General features: G+C 42.5%; 1 protein-coding gene across 1 annotated transcript in view; it reads right to left on the reverse strand.

Moving 5' to 3' along the window:
• SUMF1 (sulfatase modifying factor 1) overlaps positions 1-18,928 on the reverse strand; it is a 94,367-nt gene extending 75,439 nt beyond the window's left edge. The window contains exons 1-3 of the mRNA XM_010844128.1: positions 18,643-18,928; positions 6,380-6,553; positions 2,861-2,935 (exon numbers count right to left, since the gene is read on the reverse strand). Of these exons, the coding sequence (XP_010842430.1) occupies positions 2,861-2,935; positions 6,380-6,553; positions 18,643-18,912 (519 nt within the window). The 5' untranslated portion in view covers positions 18,913-18,928. The remainder of the gene's footprint in view (positions 1-2,860; positions 2,936-6,379; positions 6,554-18,642) is intronic.
• Positions 18,929-22,650: the final 3,722 nt, after the last annotated feature.

Below are 22,650 nucleotides of genomic sequence, written 5' to 3' on the forward strand. Positions count from 1 at the left end.
CAACAACAAACAAACAACAACAACAACAACAAAACTCTTTTAAAAAAAAGCAAGATAGTGGCTACTTCAGGGACAGAGCAGGTGGTGATCAGGATGTGGCACATGGTTGGGGTTGCTATGGCAGGTGGCAAAATTCTAATTCCTGACGTAAGACAAGGTTACAGTGATGTTTGTTTTAGAGTAACACAGTAAAATGACTCACTTGATTTGTGTGATCTGTATTTGATTTTTCTTTTACAATGAAAAGGCTTTTCCTGAAAATGCAAAGTTATAGCCCTAGTGTTTCCTATCATGAGAGAACATTTATAACATTTAAAACAATTAATTTAATTACATTATTTTAAAGAATTATATGAAACATAAAATAATCACATGACTGTAAATATCTAAAAAAACTGCATGAAAGTAAATAATCTTATAAAATAATTACATTTAATATATACATAAGAGTAAACCACATTAATAAATTCCAGCCAGCCAGTGAAACCTGGGGAAGCTTCTGAGGCCTATTTGTTATGTTAAAAACGAGATTAACAAGTGCTACTAGGTTTTAGGGGCTTCCCTGGTGGCTCAGCTGATAAAGAATCTGCCTGCAATGTGGGAGACCTGAGTTCGATTCCTGGGTTGGAAAGATCCCCTGAAGAAGGGAACTAAGAAACCACTCCAGAATTCTGGCCTAGAGCATTTCATAGACTGTATAGTCCATGCGGTCGCAAAGAGTTGGACACGACTGAGCAACTTTCACTTTCACTGAGTTTTAGTGACAAGCAAACACTCAGATGAGAGTTTCTTCTCAACTTACAAGAGCCCTGAGCCCGAGACTGTGTGATCTGATGTTTGGCCATGTACCACCTTGATTCACCTGCTTCACGTAAAGTCACCTAGTGGCCCATCTCCTCTCCTACACTCTTGGAAACACCAGGTTAAAAATAGGTCTAGTGCATGAGGGTATGCCAAGACCTAAGAGGAGGCTGAAAAAACAAAAACTTAGCTCCCTCAAATCACTGACAGGTTCATTGCACTCATTCCAGCCCTTTCTAATCATGCTTAAAAGGTTTGCTTTTCCATTATGAGCACTTAAGTGAGTGCCCAACACTATGACCGGGTAACAGCTGCTTCTCCTCGTCCTGGTTATCAGCACACACACTTCACTGTGGGTTTAACAGGGCACCAGCAGAGCCTAGTAATGATCAGCCTTTATGCCTAAAGCGCTCAGAGCTTCTCAACTGACAAGAGGCCTAGTATCTGAAAGCGCAAAATACAAAACTAAGTGCCCTCCCCCATCGGAACTCCCTATCACAAAACAAGACCTCACAGCCTGAGCTGTTCGCTCATCAACACTAAGCCAATCTGACCTCAAACCCCTTCAAAAAGGGGGACGGGGAGGGCAGGGTATATCAGATACATAACAGACTTGTAATGTAAACTTGTGAAGAAAACTTTGTGATTCAGATGGAACTTGGTCATGTTTTTTAAAACACTGGGACTTCCCTGGTGGTCCCCTGGTTAAGACTCAGCACTCTCAATGCAGGGGGCATGGGTTAGATCCCTGGTTAGGGAACTAAGACCCCAAATGCTGCAAGGCAGCAGGACAAAAAATAAAATGAAAAATAAAGTAATATGAAATACATATATAAAGGAGGCCTGATTCTCCTATAAAATGGCTTGAGAGCAAGTCTGGTTTTACCTCATCTTTCCCCCTCACTACCCCAGGTTTTCTACATGAGTCAAACCAGGATGGTTAGCTCACAAGAGAGAACGGTGAAGCCAACATATAAAGATGAGATTCAGGCAGGAGTTGAAAGGAAACCTGTATAAGAAAGGAAGATTAGTGCTGAAGTCCTGTCTTCCAAGTCAGGGTCTTATTCAGTCTCCCTGGGGTCAGCTGACCCCGTTTCCTTTCCTCTCTCACCACCTCTTGCTTCTTCTGCATCCTTAGCCCTGTTCCGTGAACCTTCCGCTTTCCAGCTTACCTACCCCTCCCTCCTTCCCTTGTATATTTTCTGCCTTCTCATGAGGCAGATGAGTAAATATATACCCAAATATACACAGACAGTAAAGAATCGGCCTGCAAAGCAGGAGACCTGGGTTCAACCCCTGGCTTGGGAAGATCTCCTGGAGGAGGGCAACCCCCTCAAGTATTCTTGCCCAGAGAATCCCATGGACAGAGGAGCCTGATGGGCTACAGTCCATAGGGTCGCAAAGAGTCAGACACGACTGAGTGACTAACACTTTCACTTTTCACTTTCACTTCAAATATACACAAACCTACTAAAATGTCTGCAACAGAAACCCTGAGCTCCCCTTACCACACAGGTGCTTCTAGAGGCCTTATCCACTGCTTCCATGACTCCCCTGGGTCCCCTCTAAGAGAGGGGTCACCCCAGATGTTAAGAACCAGGTTCTGGCCTCAATTTCCTGTGATCATCCAGAGCAAAGGGCCCCTTTCATAAATGCTACTCTGATCATGTGAATTCAAGAATCCTTTAAAAGGATGCTCTCTCTCCATACCAACACCTGATGAGCCCAAGATTTTAAGAATAGAAGTAAATTGAAAAAAAAATACACATTTAACCCTCCATTCTAGAAATGCCTATAAGTAAAAGAAACCCAGAAGGGTTTAAAGCCCAGGTACAAGACAGCAGCTCAAGTCAGACTCCACACGTTAGACACTATCCCAGGTCTGTGATTTTCTTCAAGACACAGTGTCCCGGTCCATAGGCCTGTCCTAGGGGGAAACCTATAGCAGGAAAATGGTGAGCTACCTGGGGGGAGGGGAAGGACTTGTAGTTTGGATTTTTCACCCAAGCTGTTTCTAATGAGCAGTAGAGAAATATGAGCCTGTTAAAACATTACTTACTGCCTGCTGGATGTCAGACTTCACCTGCTCACTCAACATGCCTTCAAAAACGAAGGAGTCACCAAACTTCTCAGCCTGAAGGAAAGAAGGGAAATAAAAATGCAGAAAAGTTTGCAGTAACACATTTCACAAGTGCCATGTTCTGTGTACGCTGCTCGAGTGGTTCTTCTTGTCCAAATGAACTTAATTTTGTCATATGACCTCCCAAAGGATTCAGAAATGACATTAAAGCATCTGGCTTCCTATTAAAACAGGTTAGTGTCACTTACAGAGCCCATTTTCATTTTAGGCTCATGTAGCTGATAAGGATGCAGACTGGAAGAGATTAGCTTTTGAGCCTGTGATTGTCTCTGTTGATGGAAACACATCTCCCCAAGTATTACAAATGACTTTGGAAAATAACAGGATTCTTTACATATCAGATCACATATCAACCTTTTCCTTTGTTCTACTCCAGGGATTTAGCTAAAAGAAGCAAATGGCACTGTTTGCTGATATTCTGACACATTCTAGCTCCACTAAGGTGTCTGCTGTGCTGATAAATCTCAAGTGGCCAACCTGAACACCAGGTGGAAATATGTATTTTAATCATTTTTATTTAACGTTACTGTCTCAAGTCTGTATCTACTTGGTTTTCTTTGCTGCATGTGGCCCCAGTGAGCAAATGTGCAAATTAGCCTCTTGGTTTCCATGGTTCTACTCTTCCGGTTTTCTTCCTCCTTTTGGATTCTTCCTCCTCATCTCCTGAAATACGTGGGCTCTCCTTCTAGCCCCTAAAACACTGTTGCTCCCTGATATTCTACCCTGCCTCTCTGCTCGTCTTACTCTATTCCAGCGGCTCTTGGGCTCTGTGCAGTTGAGATCAGCTGGCAAACTTGTTGCCACTACACATCACAGCTCCCCAAGCCCAGAGCTTCTGATTCTGGAGGTCTGGAGTGAGGCAAAGGAATCTGCACATAAGAACAGCTAAGCTGGTGACTCTAATATAGGTGGTCTAAGAGATCCCACTTGAGAGACACAGACCTGCTGCTGGACAAACTCTGGCAATCTCATCATTTTAACCACTGCCAGCACTTCAAATGATGCTCAGATCTCTACCTGCATACATATCCTCTCCTCGCTAGATGAGCGTAACTTCCTGCTACATCCCTGGATTTCAGGCCTTATGAACACCTCAAATTCTTCTTCCTGATTCAAGCTCATCAACTTTTATGCATCCCAGCTCTTCTTCCTGTATTCCCTTGTGGCATCACCATGTCTAAAAACCCAGACCAGTCCCTCATTCAACAACATTGATCAAAGACCTAGCAGATGCCCGCCTTTGGGCTACATGACACAGATACAAGGTCAATATTACATAGGCATGGACTCTGACCTTAGAGCACTTAAATATGGAGCACTTAGAACAAAAGTCAAGTTGAAAAAAGAATGGAAGAAAATAAGTACAACTTTATGTGACATTGTAAAGTGGAGAGTACTGAGAAAAGTCTCCTTTTGAGAGAGCGGGCAGAGGAAGCCTCCCTGAGAAGGATATTTAAGATGAGATGACTCGAGAATGAGAAGGAGCCGGCCATTGCAAAAGGGGGACAGGCAGGAAATTTCAAGCAGGGGAGAGTATGGGCTGTGCCCCAAAGATGGTAAAGAGTGTCCAGTTCACAAAGAACAGAAACAAGAACAGCAGGATCAGAATGTGATGAGCAATGGAAGTGGGATGTAAAATGAAGCTGGAGAAATGGAAAAAACAAAAACAAAAAAACAACTGTAAAGTGGCATAAAAATATGAAGTATTTTATCCAAAGCCAGGGCTTTAACCCTTTTAGTTCCCTAGGCCCTTTTGGCAGTCGGGTGAAGTGTATAAAACAAAATCAACACAATTACAAAGAAAGCGAGTTATATCAAAATATTCGTAAAACAAATGTGTGCTATAGTAACACATACAGGTGTGTGTCTATATGTATATGTCTGCCTTTTTTTATTTTTTAATATATTAAATAAGATCTAGTGGCAGGTCTCATAATTATCATTTCTAAGGTGGGGATGGAGAAGGCAATCGCACCCCACTCCAGTACTCTGGCCTGGAAAATCCCATGGATGGAGGAGCCTGGTATGCTGCAGTCCGTGGGTTGGCTAAGAGTCGGACACGACTGAGCGACTTGACTTTCACTTTTCACTTTCATACATTGGAGAAGGAAATGGCAACCCACTCCAGTGTTCTTGCCTGGAGAATTCCAGGGACAGGGGAGCCTGGTGGGCTGCCATCTATGGGGTCACACAGTCAGACACGACTGTAGCGACTCAGCAGCAGCAGTAGCAAGGTGGGGATGAATACAAGTAATTTTAAGGTTAAGATCTCTGAGATAAGACTAATGTGACACAAAGTGTCTGTGATTTCTGCTGAGGACAAAGACACAGGCATTTCTGCCATTTCTGTACGACATTGTCTACTTCCTAATTAAAGGACATGCTCAATTTCAGTTAGAGGGTAACAGAAATCCAGATGTAGTATTCCATCATCCATGTTCCTATACATCCTAAATTCTACTCATTCTGTCTAATCTCGATGGAGAACCCTAGTCCATGGGAAACTTCCTGCCTTAGAAGCCATCTTCTAACTTCAGCAGACTATTAAGGAACTTGATCTAAGAGTATTCTCATGAAACAAAAAGTACAGAAACTTCTCACTAGGAATGGGATCAAAGCAGCAACCATTCTGTATATTTTAGGAAATGCCAAAGAAATGCAAAACCAAATTTGGAAGTTGTTCTGCTTTCAGCATTCACTCTGAATTTTTTTTTTTAATAAAAAAGATGTTCTACCCTGAAACAAAAACAAAAACAAGGCAGGGACTCCACAAACTGAAAGCAAGGGAAGAATCTTTTGGTAAGAAAAATGGGAAACATATATATATGACAAGGATATTTGAGCCACTCAGAAGCTTCCGTCATCTAGAAAGCCTCCCTCTTCCTAGTGCCACTGAGTACAAACAGCTGCTTTCAGAACACTGCTCTGTGATTCAGCAGCCACAGCAGACACTGGAATTGCCGAAGGAAACCTCCTGTGTCTTCAGGCACTGGAATAAAACCACAAAAATGAAAAGCTGCACTTCTTCATCTATCACTTATGAATTATGCCATGCTTCCGAAACAGACGAACTATAATTTTTTGAGAGGGAAGAGTGGCCTTACTTTACATGCTGTTATCTCAAAAAGCCTGAGCGGACAGTGGCACCCTTTGGCATATTACAGCACTGACACACCAGAGCATCAAGGTTAAAAAGACAGGTGCTGGGGTCACACTGGCAAGGCCTGAACCACAGCATCACAACTAACCAGCTACGGGACTCAGGGCAAGATGCTTTGATAATCCCCCGTTTACCACCTGAAAAGTAACCTGCCTCGCTGGGTTTCTATGAAAACAACAATTAGATGAAACATATATAAAGTGCTTGGCACAGCACTGGGAACACAGTGAAAAGCGGTCAACTGATGAAATCGTTCCTCCCCATCCCAATCCCGTTACCTCTGTCAAATAGCCAGTTGAGTTCACAAACTTCTCAAATTCAGCGTTACTGACTTCATAGGCATCCATGTAAAAGGCATCAATAGCAACTCTCCTCGCAGGTGCTTCCCCATCCTGCTTTATCTGAGGATCATCTGTGCCCATTGTAAACACACCGGCAGGGATGGGGACCATCTGCAGCGAAAGGGGAAACACAGGAAGTCAGGCCACTGCAGTCAGAGTAAACCCGGGCCAAGTGTAAAGTGCCAGCACGAGGTGAGCACCGGACGGGGAGCGAACCCCCGCCGCAAAAGCCACTGAGAGATGAGTAAGGTGACTCCACACTCCAGCGAACGGCTAGTCACAAAAGGAAGTGAAGAGTCTTTAGGACAGTAATATATCTAGAAAAAACTCTTCATAATATATATCTGCACACACACACACACACACACACACAAATAAATAAATGAAAAATAAAAAGGGCTTCCCTGGTGGTCCAGTGGCTAACACTCTGTGCTCCCAATGCAGGGAGGGGCAGGGTTCAATACCTGGTCAGGGAACTAGATCCCACATACTGCAACTAGGAAGTGGCGCAGCCAAATAAATAAATAATTTAAAAAAAAAAAAAAAAACACACACCTGCACACACCATGGAAGCAGGTTTAGAGCAAGAGTCACCAAGCTCCTAATGACTGGAGGTCAGAGGCAGGGAGCATATTCCACTTGTTTATACATCTGAAGGAAATGGCACCCCACTCCAGTACTATGGCCTGGAAAATCCCAAGGACAGAGGAGCCTGGAAGGCTACAATCCATGGGGTTGCAAAGAGTCAGACACGACTGAGCGACTTCACTTCACTTTACTTTATACATCTGTACGTTTTCCTCCTTTACTATGTTCTTATTCCTTTTAAACTATTTTAAAAAGCAAATATAAAAATGCCACATGTAATATCTTTTAAAACCAACTCAGTCAATCGAGGTTGCCAATGATAATGGAAAAGACCTAAATCACTCAAATGGAAAATCTAAAACATTTACTAAAGGACTATGCCTTGTCCTTTTTTAACACCTTCGCAAAACTCTAACTGCAGTTACTTTGTTTCTATTAGACAGCGTATTAAAAAGCAGAGACATCACTTTGCTGACAAAGATCCATATAGTCAAAGCTACAGTTTTTCCAGTAGTCATGTATGGATATGAGAGTTGAACTGTAAAGAAGGCTGAGAACCAAAGAAATGATGCTTTTGAACTAGGGTGCTGGAGAATACTCTTGAGAGTCCCTTGGACTGCAAGGAGATCCAACCAGTCCATCCTAAAGGAGATCAGTCCTGAATATTCATTTGAAGAACTGATGCTGAAGCTGAAGCTCTAATACTTTGGCCACCTGATGTGAAGAGTTGATTCACTGGAAAAGACCCTGATGCTGGGAAAGACTGAAGGCAGGAGGAGAAGGGGGGAACAGAGGAGGAGATGGTTGGATGGCATCACTGACTCAATGGACATGAGTTTGAGCAAGCTCCAGGAGATAGTGAAGGACAGAGAAGCCTGGTGTGTTGTAGTCCATGGGGTCGCAAAGAGTCAGACATGACTTAGTGACTGAACAACAACTGTTTTCTATAAATTCTAAACCCCACGAGGGCAGCAAGAGAGGCTACCTTGTTCACATGTTGTCCTAGCACTAAACATAAGATCTGAGGATCACACCTAAAATTTTCAGTTAATAAACACAGGTCCAAGGTCAGCATCATTGGAGAAATGCAAACAAAATCTACAGTGAGATTCCACTTCACACCCACCAGCACAGCCGTAACCAGAAACACAGATAAGAACAAGTGTCAACAAGGATGAAGGAAACTTGCAACCCTTTACGTTGCTGGTAGAAATCTAAAGTAACACTGCTGCTTTAGAAAACAATGTCAGTTCTTCAAAAAGCTACATAAAAGAGTTAACACATGATCATGCAATTCTACTTCTAGGATTATACCCAAGATAAATGAATACATATATCCATGAAAAAACCTGTATAGTAATATTCATAGCAGCATTATTCATAATACCCCAAAAGTGGAAACAACCCAAATATTCATTTGTCCACTGATGAACGAATAACATGTCACACATCCACAAAATAGAAATCAGCCATAAAAAGAAACGAAGTACCACACAGGTGAACCTTGAGAACATGATGCTAAATGAAAGAATCCACTCACAAAAGGCTGTATATTGTATGATTCCATTTATACAAAATGCCCAGAGCTGAAGCCAAAGAGACAGAAGTAGATTAGTGATTGCCAGAGCCTGCAGGGAGGTGGGCAGAGGGAATAAGTGCTAATGAGTATGGGGTTTCTTTTCAGAGTGATGAAATGTCCTAGAATTAGTGATGATGCTTGTGGAAACCTTGTGTCTATACTAAAACAAACACTAAATTGTAAACTTTCCAAGGGTGAATTTTATGACATGTCATTTGTATCTCAATTTCTAAACAGCAACACAATCATACCATCTATCAGAAATATACTCTGCAGACACAGTGTCTTACATGCTAATCATTTGAGTGAAAAAACAATTCACTCACTTCTCAGCAGATTAGGATCTGTCAGATCTCTGATCTAGAAAACAAAAGTTTGACTTGAGGAAAGGAAAAAAAAGAAACTAAAGAGTAATAGCTAGTAGGAACAAAAACAGAAAACGTGGCTTAGCAATAAGAGCAGAAAAGTTCGAAAAACAAGATCAGAAGTAACAGAAAGTAATGATCAGTAATCATGGTTTCCTACGCTCTATTTCCACCCTCTTTACTGGTGGCTGCTTTCAATTTTGTGCATGTATTTCCCAATGAAAATGGAGCTGCTTTCATCTATGACATAAGTAATAAATGTTTTAATGTCCAATGTATTATTATTAAGAAGTCATCCCGACCTCGCCCATCTGTTAATCCCAACAGTATAGCAATCACCCAGTTTTACTGGGTCACCTAAATATATATCCCTCTCATCTCTCCCCTTTTCTGTTCTTCAATAAATGCAGTAGCCTCACAATTGGCCCCTTTGCCTCCAGCTTCATACTTTCACATTTCTACTAGCTCCTCTCTAAGCCACCAACCCTCCACTCAAATCATTCATACAACAAATATCCAAGCCCCTACTGAACCTTCCAAAATATGTCTTCTATATCCAACACAATTTATTGAAGCTCTGCTTGGAACAGAAAAAGGTGGGAAACAACCGAAATATTCTTCAGTATTGGAATGATTAACTAAGCTGTGGGCCACTCATAAAATGGAAAATTAAGCAGCCACAAGAAAAGAAAAAGAAGGAAAACTGAGGGAGAAAAGAAGACAGTTTTAATATATAGATATGGAGAGATCACCTTCACTTTTCACCTTCATGCATTGGAGAAGGAAATGGCAACCCACTCCAGTGTTCTTGCCTGGAGACTCCCAGGGACAGGGGAGCCTGGTGGGCTGCCGTCTATAGGGTCGCACAGAGTCGGACACGACTGAAGCGACTTAGCAGTAGCAGCAGCACCAGGATAAAGGGATAAGGAATGGAGAGGACAATGACCAATTCATGCGCAATTCATGTTGATGTATGGCAAAAAACTATCACAATATTGTAAAGTAATTATCCTCCAATTAAAATAAATAAATTAAACTTAAAAAAAAAAAAAAGCATGGTATGTTATTATTTGTGTGAAAAGGAGGTGAGGGGGAAAATATAGATTCACATCTTCTTTTTGTATTTGCTTACATTTGCAGAATACCGCTCTGGGAAGATATTCAAGAAACACATGCAGTGGTTGTCAGAAGGTAAGGTTATTACATAAGTGGAAAAATTTTCACCATACACCCTTCTACACAATTATTTTTTAATTTTAAAACCATGTAATGTACTCTCTATTCAAAAAAACAGTATAGTGTCAATTTGATTATGCCATTTTCCTACTTAAATTCTTTAGGGTTCTTCCATCACCTTTCAGAGTAAAATATCGAAGCATCAGAGCCCATCTCTCTCACCCTGGACTCTATCTGTACTTCTCTCTGTTAATGACATCCATGTTCAAGGATCATCTCCTACAGAAAGCCTTTCCTGCCTGCATTTCCCTCTGCTGGCTCTGCATACACCTCTCATTAGGGGTCCTTTGTTAAACACCATTCTATCCCAACACCTGCCCTTGATCCCAGGCTCCTTGGGGACCAGAAATAAAGTTTTCATTTCTATATCCCCAGCTCCTAGTATGGTGCATAATTCAAGGAAGGAAGGAAGGATGGAAGGGAGGAAGGAAGATGGGGAGGAAGAAACTTCATTGACTGAACAGATGACTTCCCAAGTACAATGAAAAATGTATCATCTGAATTATTCCTAATTATAAAAATTCTCAGGGAGGGAGGTGGGAGAGGGGTTCAGGATGGGGAACACGTGTATGCCCGTGGTGGATTCATGTTGATGTGGCAGAACCAATACAATATTGTAAAGTAATTAGCCTCCAATTAAAATAAATAAATTTAAATTTAAAAAAAATTCTCCTTCTTCTATAACACCATCCCAGACATGGGTAGTGTGTCTGCATCACAGTGAAACCTGCTGAACAGACTCTGCTCAGAGACTGAACTAGGTTCCCACATTATTCTCATCATTTGTCAAGCGTCTGGGACACAAGATCCCTTAGTCCTAAGGTGAGAAATCAGAATGTTAAGCAGCTCTGCAAAGAAGTAGAAAAATAGAAGCCTGCAGATGAAAGCTTAAAATGATTATTAAAATGATCTAATAGAAGGTTTCATGTCTCATAAAGGACTTAAAGGAAAAACAAGCTTCCAGCAGCAGACAAGGAGGTCCTTTTCTAAGAACACTTGTTCATACCTTCCTACAAACACAAGGGCCACAGGAAGCTGTAGGCTTCATTGTATCGAATGAAGTTTTACAATTATCTCAGTTTCTCATCCCACTCTCCCTCCAGGTGAGTACCAACAATGCCAACACAATCACGACTTCCACTGTGGACTCCTGGCCTGGTTGGGTTTTTTTCCCTCTGTTTTTCATTGACTGTCAGAGATAACCCACACTGAAGAAGCCAAGTTTTCATTCTGGAGGCGACAGACAAAAATAGCCCACAAAACTCTGACTGGATCATAATTCCCAAATTATACTAATGAAGTGAAATCTCGGTCCTGCAAATGTAAAGTGCTGTCCCATTGAAACCTGGAGCATCAGGTCTCACAGTCGTAAGCCAAATACAAGCAAGCAAGCAATCGCTCAGTTGTATCCCATTCTTTACAATCCCATGGACTGTAGTCTACCAGGCTTCTCTGTCCATGGGATTTTCCAGGCAAGAGTACTGGAGTGGGTTGCTATTTCCTTCTCCAGGGGATCTTCCTGACCCAGGGATCGAACCCAGGTCTCCTCGGTTACAGGCAGACACTTTACCCTCTGAGCTACCAGGGAAGCCAAATACAAAGAACCACGTCTTCATAAAGGTCCAGGTTCAAACAGTCCATTCCTCCTTGGCAGTCAGCTCAAACCCCGCTGCCGCCACAGTTTCTGCTACTGCCAAGCCAAAAGCACACGTGAAGTCAAAGTGACCCTCTTACCACTAGGACTTCATTCGGGCTACACACTCTGCCCAGGTGCAGTGAACATCTATTATTTCTGCTCACCTGGCACCCATTCCTTCCTGTTCTTCTAAGAGCAAGTGACATCTTTTGAAAACCACTTCTTCTGCTGAGAGTATGACGCTGGGTGTTGGGGGGGGGAGCTGAATAACTGCTCCACCTCCCGTGACTCAGGTCTGATGATTTTCATCACCACATTCTTTTGACCATAGGGATACAATTAGAGACAGACACACGACCCAACCACAGTTAATCTCAGAACTTCTGCTGGTGCTATAAGGGGAAAAAACCTCTTTCTTCCAGTTTTTTTATCAGTAGAAAGGATGCTAAAGCTGAAACTCCAATACTTTGGCCACCAGATGCGAAGAACTGACTCATTTGAAAAGACTCTGATGGTAGGAAAGATTGAAGGCAGGAGGAGAAGAGGACAACAGAGGATGAGATGGTTGGATGGCATCACCGACCCAATGGATATGAGTTTGAGTAAACTCTGGGAGTTGGTGATGGACAGGGAGGCCTGGCGTGCTGCAGTCCATGGGGTCGCAAAGAGTTGGAACTAAGAAGGGATACTACCTGAACGTGAAGCCTACACAGAAGAAAGAAGAGCTGCCAAGAGAGAGCCAGAAGGAGAGACCTGGAGATGCTGCCTGAGGTCCTGGATCCAGCTGTGTCTGGGGCCACAGCTGCATTTGAACTTCCCAGTCATGAGAGCCCCTCCCCCAGTTTTTTATCACTCTTGAGAGTCCCCTGGACAGCAAGGAGATCAAACCAGTCAAGTCTAATGGAAATCAACCCTGAATATTCATTGGAAGGACTGATGCTAAGGATGAAGCTCCCAATATTTTGGTCACCTGAAGCAAAGAGCAGACTCACTGGAAAAGACACTGATGCTGGGAAAGACTGAGGGCAGAAGAGAGTGGCAGAGGATGAGACGGTTGGATGGCATCACCAATTCAATGGACATGAGTTCGAGCAAACTCCGGGAGATAGTGAAGGACAGGGAAGCCTGGCATGCTGCAGTTCATGGGGTCAAAGAGTTGGACACGACTTAGCAACTGAACAACAATAACAAGAAGCTAGTTTTAAGAATCTTTTCTTTCACTTGCCTCTGTGGGTTGTTTGTTTTTTTAACAGAGAAAGTGAGCTATGTTTAAATATTATAACAGTTACCTCGTATGCTGCTGGCATACTCATATGCACAGCTTATAAAGTAAAAAACCTAAACTTTTAAAGTCAGCTCTGAAATAGATGCATTTTCATCAATACATTCACTAGGTCTGGTCTTCTGAAATGAGGTAAGTCAAAGAATTGAGATTATTTGTTAAAGAACAAACTCAACATGTCAGCAGCAAATTTCAGTTAAAGTAACCTGGAAACCAATGTTCCCATAACTGCAGTACAAAGTTTGGGCTTTTGTTTTATACACAAAAACAAAATTAACTTATATGCAGCTCTTTTGTGTAGCACTCTCCTTTTCCCCTCTTTCCTCTCCTCAAACCTAAGCAAAAAGCTAAAAACTCTGGAGGAAGCTGAGTGTACAAGAGAACCAAGCTCCTTGGTTCTGCCCACAAAGTGCTGCCTTAACTATCTATGTAGGACTTATCTACCTCCATCATCCTCTCACTCTACTGCCACTAATCGCAGATGAAATGACATTAAAGTCCCTTTAAGCCCTGTGAGTTTATGATTCTATTCGGCCTCAGTTGTTACATCTGTAAACTGGGGGATAATATCTCACAGGACCCTTGGGAGGATGAGAGACAGCAAAAAGACTATTTGCCAAAGGTTTCTTTAAAAAGTGTCTGATACCCTTTATTCCCTTGGCAGTTTGTCAGTATTGTAGCCAGTAACAACAAAAAGGTAAGATCATTCCAGAAATTGTTATACCATCCTTAAATGTGTAAAGCACTCAGAGGATACAGAGATTAAAGCAGGACTAAAAAATTGCTTCCCGTGCAGAATGAGACATCAAACAATTACACAAATAACACTACTTTAAAGAAAATATACACGTTTCCCTCAAACAATGACAAAATACTTGAGAACACAGAGAAAAACACTACTTCTTCCTGGAAGAAAGGGGTCATAGAGGAGAGGGCATTCAATCCCGCCTTGACACCCGGGTCAGCATTACCCTATCAAACCATTCTCAGACAGGAAATCAACTGACTTCACCTATACAAACAGAGATGGCACCTACAATTTTATCATCTCATTATCCTCAATGCCACATCAACTATTGTAAATGATACATGGAAATTAAAATATTTTGATACCTTTTAATAAAATAATCAGCAGTGTAGAACACTGTTAGAAAAGCTTTCTCAAAGAGCATTGTATATTTTGTTAACTGGAGGGAACTTAAGTAAAATTTGAAAGTGTCTCTATTGTTTCCCAGACAATTCTTGCTGCCTTAACTTTCTAGTGAAACTAAATTCCTTGAGAGTAAAGCCTAGTGCTATTTACCTCTTTGCATACCTCATCTTGCCAAGTGCTCATTAAATTAAAATAAAAAAAAACAAACTCACACCTAAAAGGTGTTACATGAAATAGGGTGAAAATGTCACCCCCAGAAACCTTAAATTACTTACATTTCCTAGAATACACCAATGCATTTGTACAATGATTTGTCTGTACCCATGCCATTCTCCTTCTTGCAAGGTCCTTCAAGCTGCCCCGCCATCCCCAACTGCTGAAAGCGTTTCCTCCAAAGCCTAGCTTAATGCATCTTTTTCTTTGAGCACCTCCTGACTTGTCCAGGAAGAAAGAATCCTTTCTTCCTCTCCAACTGCTTTGTACATACTCCTCCTAGAGCGCAGTCACAATAGAAAAATGATGCTTGCATGTACTCATGAATCTGTGTATGTGAGAGAGAGAGACAGAGAATAACGAGAGACCTACCAACAAGTAAATGCCTTGAGGTAAGGCATAAATCTTTCTTTTCTTTATGCCCATTACACAGGACACAGTCTTACATGTGTGTCAAATAAAAATTTGTTGAATTAAACTAAATAAAGCAAAAACAGATTCAATACGACCTCAATCCAAATCCCAGCAGGTTATTTGATCGATAACAATAATACGATACTCAAGTTTGTAGGTAGAGGCAAAAGATCTAGAGAACCAACACAATATTGATGAGCAAAACAAAGATGGAGGAAAGATATTATGCAACTTCAAGACGTACTATAAAACTACAGTAACCAAGACAAGCACTGGTTAAAGAACATACAACTAGATGAATGGAACTGCAGAGAGAGACCAGAAATAGACCTCCATAAACACAATCAAATGATCTTTGACAAAGGAGCAAAAGCCATACAGCAGAGCTACAGCAGTCTTTTCAACAAATGTTGGTACAACTGGACATCCACATGGAAACAAACAAAAAATCTAGACACAGACCACTCTTCAAAACACAATGTCAAGGAATTGTGAAGACAAGCAACAGACTGGCAGAAAATATTTGCTGATGACACATCTGACAAAAGACTGTTATCCAAAAAAAAAAAAAAAAGACTGTTATCCAAAGTAAGCAACCTTTAAAACTCAACTATAAGAAAACAATCTGATAAAAAAGGCCAAGACCTTAACAGACACCTCATCAAAGAAGATATACAGGTGGCAAAGATGCTCAGCATGTCAACCAAAAAACGCAAATTAAAACAAGATACCATTATAACACATCTTAGAATGGCTAAAACTGGACACACTGACAACACCAAATGCTGACAAGGGTGTATAGCAACAGGAACTCTCATACACTGCTGGTAAGAATGCACAATGGGACACACACTTCAGAAGACAGTTTGGCAGTTTCTTACAAAACTAAACATACTCTTGCTATATGACCCAATAATCACATTCCTTGGAATTTACCCAAGGAGCTGTAAATTTTATATACACACAAGAAACCTTCACCCAGATGTTTATAGCAGCTTTATTCATAATTGTCAAAACTCAGAAGGAAGCAAAATGCCCCTCAGTAAGTGAATGGATAAAGTGTGGTACATCCAGACAATGCATCATTATTCAGCACTAAAAATAAATGAGCTATCAAGCTATGAAAAGGCATGGAGGAAACTTAAATGCATATTCCTAAGTGAAAGAACTCCATCTGAAAAGGCTATATATAGCATGATTCCAAATATATTACAGAAAAGGCAAAACTTAAGGATACAGTAAAAAGATAGTGGTTGCCAGTGGGGAGGAGGAAGAGGGATGAATAGGCAGAGCACAGAGGATGTTAAGGGCAATAAAATATTCTGCATGATACTATAGTGATGAATATATGTCACTGTACATTTGTCTAAACCTATAAAACGTTCAACACCAAGAGCAAACCCTAAAGTATATTACAGTTGATTGCTGAACAACACAGGTATGAACTGCGAGGGTACAATCATACGTATTTTTTTTCCAAAAGATACATACTTCAGTACTGTCATACATGATCTGCAGTTTGTGGAATCCTGGAATGCAGAACTGCAGATATGGAGGACCAACTATAAAGTTATACAAGGATTTCTGATTGCACAAGGAGCCAGTGTCCCTAACCTATATATTTTTAAAGGGTCAAGTGTAATGACTTTGGGTGATTATGATATATCAATGTAGGTTTATCAGTTGTAATAAACGTATCACTGTAGTGGAGGATGTTGATAATGGGAAAGGCTATGCATGTGTTGAGGCAGGGAATACACAGGCAATCTCTTTACCTTCCTCTCAATTTTGTTCTGAACCTAAAACTGCTCAAAAAGAAAAATCCTTTTTCTAAAAGAAGAAAGAAAATTAAGAGGAAAAAGTGTTATCACTAGGACCACGTATCTCTCCCATAATACTGGACTTCCAAAATTCAGAATAAATCGGTGTCAGAATGAGACTAAAGTCATTTGCACATAAACTAAAACATTGGAAACCAAGGAAAACAGAGAGACAAAGAATAGCCTCCTAAGAAGTCCTTCGTCTTGATAAGAAGTCCATTTCATGTTCAAGAATTAAGTTTAGGAGTCCTTCAAGGCTTGTGAGCTGTGTTCTCAACAATTGTTAATTTACTAATAACCTGAGATGCAGCCAAACATTATAGAAACTGAATGGAAGTAAAAATGAACATAAAATAAATGTATGAAAACAAAATATAATTAATTTAATTAATGTTTAAAGTGAACGCAAGATATGGCCAAAGATGACCCATACAATACTCAATCTGCACATGAAACCACTCTAAAGGGCTCAAAAAAAAGCGTATCTTAAAAATGTAATTCAAAAGATACCTACATCCAATTCTGGGATCAATCAGACATTGGACCTTTTAAAATGAGGAATGTTCAGTACTGTCCAGAAGGTCCTTGGTAAAGTTTGACACAGACCAGTGTACATGCAAATAAGACAACAACCCTGTCACAGAGCAGAGCAACAGAGGGCTTTCTCACAGGAGAGACAGACTATCAATTACCATTCAAGTTAGAGGAATATGGCCAACACACACTGTAATTGTAACCAAAGCTCCTTACCACACAAAAGATAAATGCTAATAATTCAGGGCATCCTTTGAGGAACAACAAAAATTTAAATGCCAATAATTACAATACAGGATGGAAAAACAAAAAGAAGTCCAGCTACCAACCTCCTAACACTCTATACAGAGTCACGAGATTATGGTCCTGACCCCCATCACTCTTACAACCTACTTGGGGCGAGTCACCAGCAGACAAGTATCTTTGGTAATCATTATATCAGAGTAAACAGACACTACTGTGTCAGCATATGGAAATACTGACGGGACACAAAGGAAAGCGATTCGGAAAGGTCTGCAGGAGACTCCCCGGGCGGCTCAGTGGTAGAGTCTGCCTGCCAGTGAAGGAGACCCGGGTCCCATCCCTGAGTTAGGAAGATCCCCTGGAGAAGGAACTGGAAACCCACTCTAGTATTCTTGCCTGGGAAATCCCACAGAGAAGTCTGGCAAGCTACAGTCCACTGGGTTACAAGAGTTGGACACGACTTAGCAACTCAACAACAACAACTACTACTACTGTTTTACTTAGTTCTCCACATGTGCTAAAGTGCTAAGGACAGCAGAATAAATAGGACAAGTCCTCAAGAGGCAGAATCTACAGTAAGAGACTACCAGTAAGTATACAACAATGTTACAGATACTGACACCCAGTGTCCTGATTCCTTCACAATTAATGAGAGGAACCTAGGACTCCTCTGTCCATGGAATTTTCCAGGCAAGAATACTGGAATGGGTTGCCATGGCCTACTACACTGGATCTTCCCAACCCAGGGATCAAACCCCAGTCTCCTGCATTGGCTGATGGATTCTTTACCCTGGCACCACCTAGGAAGTCTAAACCTACATCTGTCTAACTTAAAATTCGGAGAACCTCATCAAGAAGACGGGGTTGAAAGAAGAGGAAGTAGGAAATAAAAGACAAGAAAAGGAGAGACAACTGTCCTCAAACCAAACTACCTAATGCTCAGAATTAGGCAGAGCCCCAAGACCCAGCTGTTTTGGAGGGCGGAGGAACTTCTCATCAAACTAGATCAGCCAGTGCGCGACTTGGCGATGTGATTACAATCTTTACTTGCCCTTCTCCAACCACTTGGTTTATCCATCCCAACCCTGTCGAGGAACCTGGCGAGCCCCACCCATCATTAGGGAATAGAAAGAGCACCTTGGTGGGTGGGGATGGCCGCCCTCCGGGGACCGAGCCCGGGGCGTTCGCCTCCCGGGAGTATCGGTGCGCGGCTGCCGAGCTTCCCTGGGCCCCGGGCCGCTGGGGATTGCCACAACCGCAGGAGCCCACGAGGGACGGCGCGCCTGCCTCGGGCCCAGCCTCTTCGCCCCCCGCCGCCCAGCCTAGCAGCAAGAACAGCGACAACAAGAGGACGAGAGTGAGCTCGGCGCCGCATCCTCGAGCTGGCCCTAGCGCGGGCGCAGCCATGTTGTCCCGCGAGCCATGTGACCTTGTAGGTCACGTGTCCCCGCCCTCCTTAAAGGGGCCAAGCCCCAGGCTGACTTGAGAAGTGGCCTTGAGAGCTGTCCTCTCTCCACTTCTCTCCAGGTCAGGTCAGTTCAGTTTAGTTCAGTCGCTCAGTCGTGTCTGACTCTGCGACCCCATGAATCGCAGCACGCCAGGCCTCCTGTCCATCACCAACTCCCGGAGTTCACTCAGACTCACGTCCATCAAGTCGGTGATGCTATCCAGCCATCTCATCCTCTCTCCTCCCCTACTCCTCCAGCCCCCAATCCCTCCCAGCATCAGAGTCTTTTCCAGTGAGTCAACTCTTCGCATGAGGTGGTCAAAGTACTGGGGTTGCAGCTTTAGCATCATTCCCTCCAAAGAACACCCAGGGCTGATCTCCTTCAGAATGGACTGGTTGGATCTCCTTGCAGTCCAAGGGACTCTGAGGAGTCTTCTCCAACACCACAGTTCAAAAGCATCAATTCTTCGGCGCTCAGCTTTCTTCACAGTCCAACTCTCGTATCCATACATGACCACTGGAAAAACCATAGCCTTGACTAGATGGACCTTTGTTGGCAAAGTAATGTCTCTGCTTTTCAATATGCTATCTAGGTTGGTCATAACTTTTCTTCCAAGGAGTAAGCGTCTTTTAATTTCATGGCTGCAGTCGCCATCTGCAGTGACTTTGGAGCCCAGAAAAATAAAGTCTGACACTGTTTCCACTGTTTCCCCATCTATTTTCCATTAAGTGATGGGACCAGATACCATGATCTTCGTTTTCTGAATGTTGAGCTTTAAGCCAACTTTTTCACTCTCCTCTTTCACTTTCATCAAGAGGCTTTTGAGTTCCTCTTCACTTTCTGCCATAAGGGTGGTGTCATCTGCATATCTGAGGTTATTGATATTTCTCCTGGCAATCTTGATTCCAGCTTGTGCTTCTCCCAGCCCAGTGTTTCTCATGATGTACTCTGCAGGTAGGTCTTCTTTAGAGCCTTCCTCCTTGGCTCTGCTTATGTAAAAACAACAAAAGCCCAGAAGTCATGAGCTTCCACAGCCTGTGCGCCCCATTATTATCTTTTGGTTGAAAAAATTATAGTCAAGTTTATTGAGCATTTGTTATGTGCCAAGCTTCCCTACTAGCTCAGTCAGTAAAGAATCTGCCTGCAATGCAGGAGACATGTGTTCAATTCCTGGGTCAGGAAGATCCCCTGGAGAAGGAAATGACAACCCACTCCAGTATTCTTGCCTGGAGAATCCCATGGACAGAGGAACCTGGTGGGCTACAGTCCATGGGGTCGCAAGAGTCGGACACGACTAAGTGACTTTCACTATTATGTGCCAGGCAATAGGCTAGGTGAACATTTTACTTTTTGAAATTTCATTTACTCCTCAGGAGGACCCTGAATATTGAGTTCACAGAACAATTAAGTGATCTGCCCAAGGTTACTCTTGCCTAGAAAATCCCGTGGATGGAGGAGCCTGGAAGGCTGCAGTCCATGGGGTTGCTGAGGGTCGGACACGATTGAGCGAATTCACTTCAGAAAACGAAGATCATGGCATCTGGTTCCATCACTTCATGGCAAATAGATGGGAAAACAGTGGATCAGTGACAGACTTTATTCTGGGGGGCTCCAAAATCACTGCAGATGGTGACTGCAGCCATGAAATTAAAAGACGCTTGCTCCTTGGAAGAAAAGTTATGACCAACCTAGACAGCATATTAAAAGACAGAGACATTACTTTGCCAACAAAGGTCCATCTACTCAAAGCTATGGTTTTTCCAGTAGTCATGTATGGATGTGAGAGTTGGACTAGAAAGAAAGCTGAGCACTGAAGAATTGATGCTTTTGAACCGGTGTTGGAGAAGACTCTTGAGAGTCCCTTGGACAGCAAGGAGATCCGACCAGTCTGTCTGAAAGGATGCAATCAGTCCTGAATATTCATTAGAAGGACTGATGTTCAAGCTGAGACTCCAATCCTTTGGCCGCCTGATGCAAAGAACTGACTCATTTGAAAAGACCCTGGTGGTGGGACAGATTGGAGGTGGGAAGAGAAGGGAACGACAGAGGATGAGATGGTTGGATGACATCACTGACTCAATGGACATGAGTTTGAGTAGGCAGCAGTAGGACTTTAGGTGGGAGTTGGAAATGGACTGTAGCCAGCCAGGCTTGTCTGTCTATGGGGTTTCTCCAGGAAAGAATTTCAGAGAGGGCTGCCATGCTCTCCTCCAGGGGATCTTCCCAACCCAGGGATAGAACCGAGGTATTCCACACTGCCGACAAATTCTTTACTGTCTGAGCCACCAGGGAAGCCTGGAGGGTGAGCAAAATTCTAGATAAATTGTCCTAGGTGGTGCAGACTTGATTGCTGAGCTGTACTTTTAACTCTAATTTCTAAATCAACCTTCTCACCTAGGGATTTCTCACCAATTTTTTCCACTTACTCATTGATTCACTTCAGTTCAGTTCTGTCACTCAGTCATGTCCGACTCTTTGCAACCCCATGGACTGCAGCATGCCAGGCCTCCCTGTCCATCACCAGCTCCCAGAGCCTACTCAAACTCATGTCCATTGAGTCAGTGATGCCATGCAATGATCTCATCCTCTGTCATCCCCTTTTCCTCCCACCTCCAATCTGTCCCACACCAGGGTCTTTTCAAATGAGTCAGTTCTTTGCATCAGGCGGCCAAAGGATTGGAGTCTCAGCTTGAACATCAGTCCTTCCAATGAATATTCAGGACTGGTTGCATCCTTTCAGACAGACTGGTCGGATCTCCTTGCTGTCCAAGGGACTCCCAAGAGTCTTCTCCAATACCAGTTCAAAAGCATCAATTCTTCAGTGCTCAGCTTTCTTTCTAGTCCAACTCTCACATCCATACATGACTACTGGAAAAACCATAGCTTTGAGTACATGGACCTTTCTCAGTAACGTAATGTCTCTGCTTTTCAATATGCTGTCTAGGTTGGTCATAACTTTTCTTCCAAGGAGTAAGCGTCTTTTAATTTCATGGCTGCAGTCACCATCTGCAGTGATTTTGGAGCCCCCCAGAATAAAGTCTGTCACTGATCCACTGTTTTCCCATCTATTTGCCATGAAGTGATGGAACCAGATGCCATGATCTTCGTTTTCTGAATGTTGAGCTTTAAGTCAACTTTTTCACTCTCCTCTTTCACTTTCATAAGAGCCTCTTTAGTTCTTCTTTGCTTTCTGCCATGAGGGTGATGTCATCTGTGTATCTGAGGTTATTGATATTTCTCCCGGCAGTCTTGAGTCCAGCTTGTGCTTCATCCAGCCCAGCATTTCTCACTATGTACTCTGCATATAAGTTAAATAAGCAGGGTGACAATATACAGGCTTGATGTCCTCCTTTCCTGATTTGGAACCAGTCTGTTGTTCCATGTCCAGTTCTAACTGTTGCCTCTTGACCTGCGTACAGATTTCTCAGGAGGCAGGTTGGGTGGTCTGGTATTCCCATCTCTTTAAGAATTTTCCACAGTTTGCTGTGATCCACACAGTCAAAGGCTTTGGCGTAGTCAATAAAGCAAAAGTAGATGTTTTTTCTGGAGCTCTCTTGCTTTTTTGATGATCCAGCGGATGTTGGCAATTTGATCTCTGGTTCCTCTGCCTTTTCTAAATCCAGCTTGAACATCTGGAAGTTCACAGTTCATGTACTGTTGAAGCCTGGCTTGGAGAATTTTGAGCATTACTTTGGTA

This window comes from Bison bison, unplaced genomic scaffold, assembly GCF_000754665.1.
Source record: "Bison bison bison isolate TAMUID 2011002044 unplaced genomic scaffold, Bison_UMD1.0 scf7180017864194, whole genome shotgun sequence".
Lineage (NCBI taxonomy): Eukaryota > Metazoa > Chordata > Mammalia > Artiodactyla > Bovidae > Bison > Bison bison.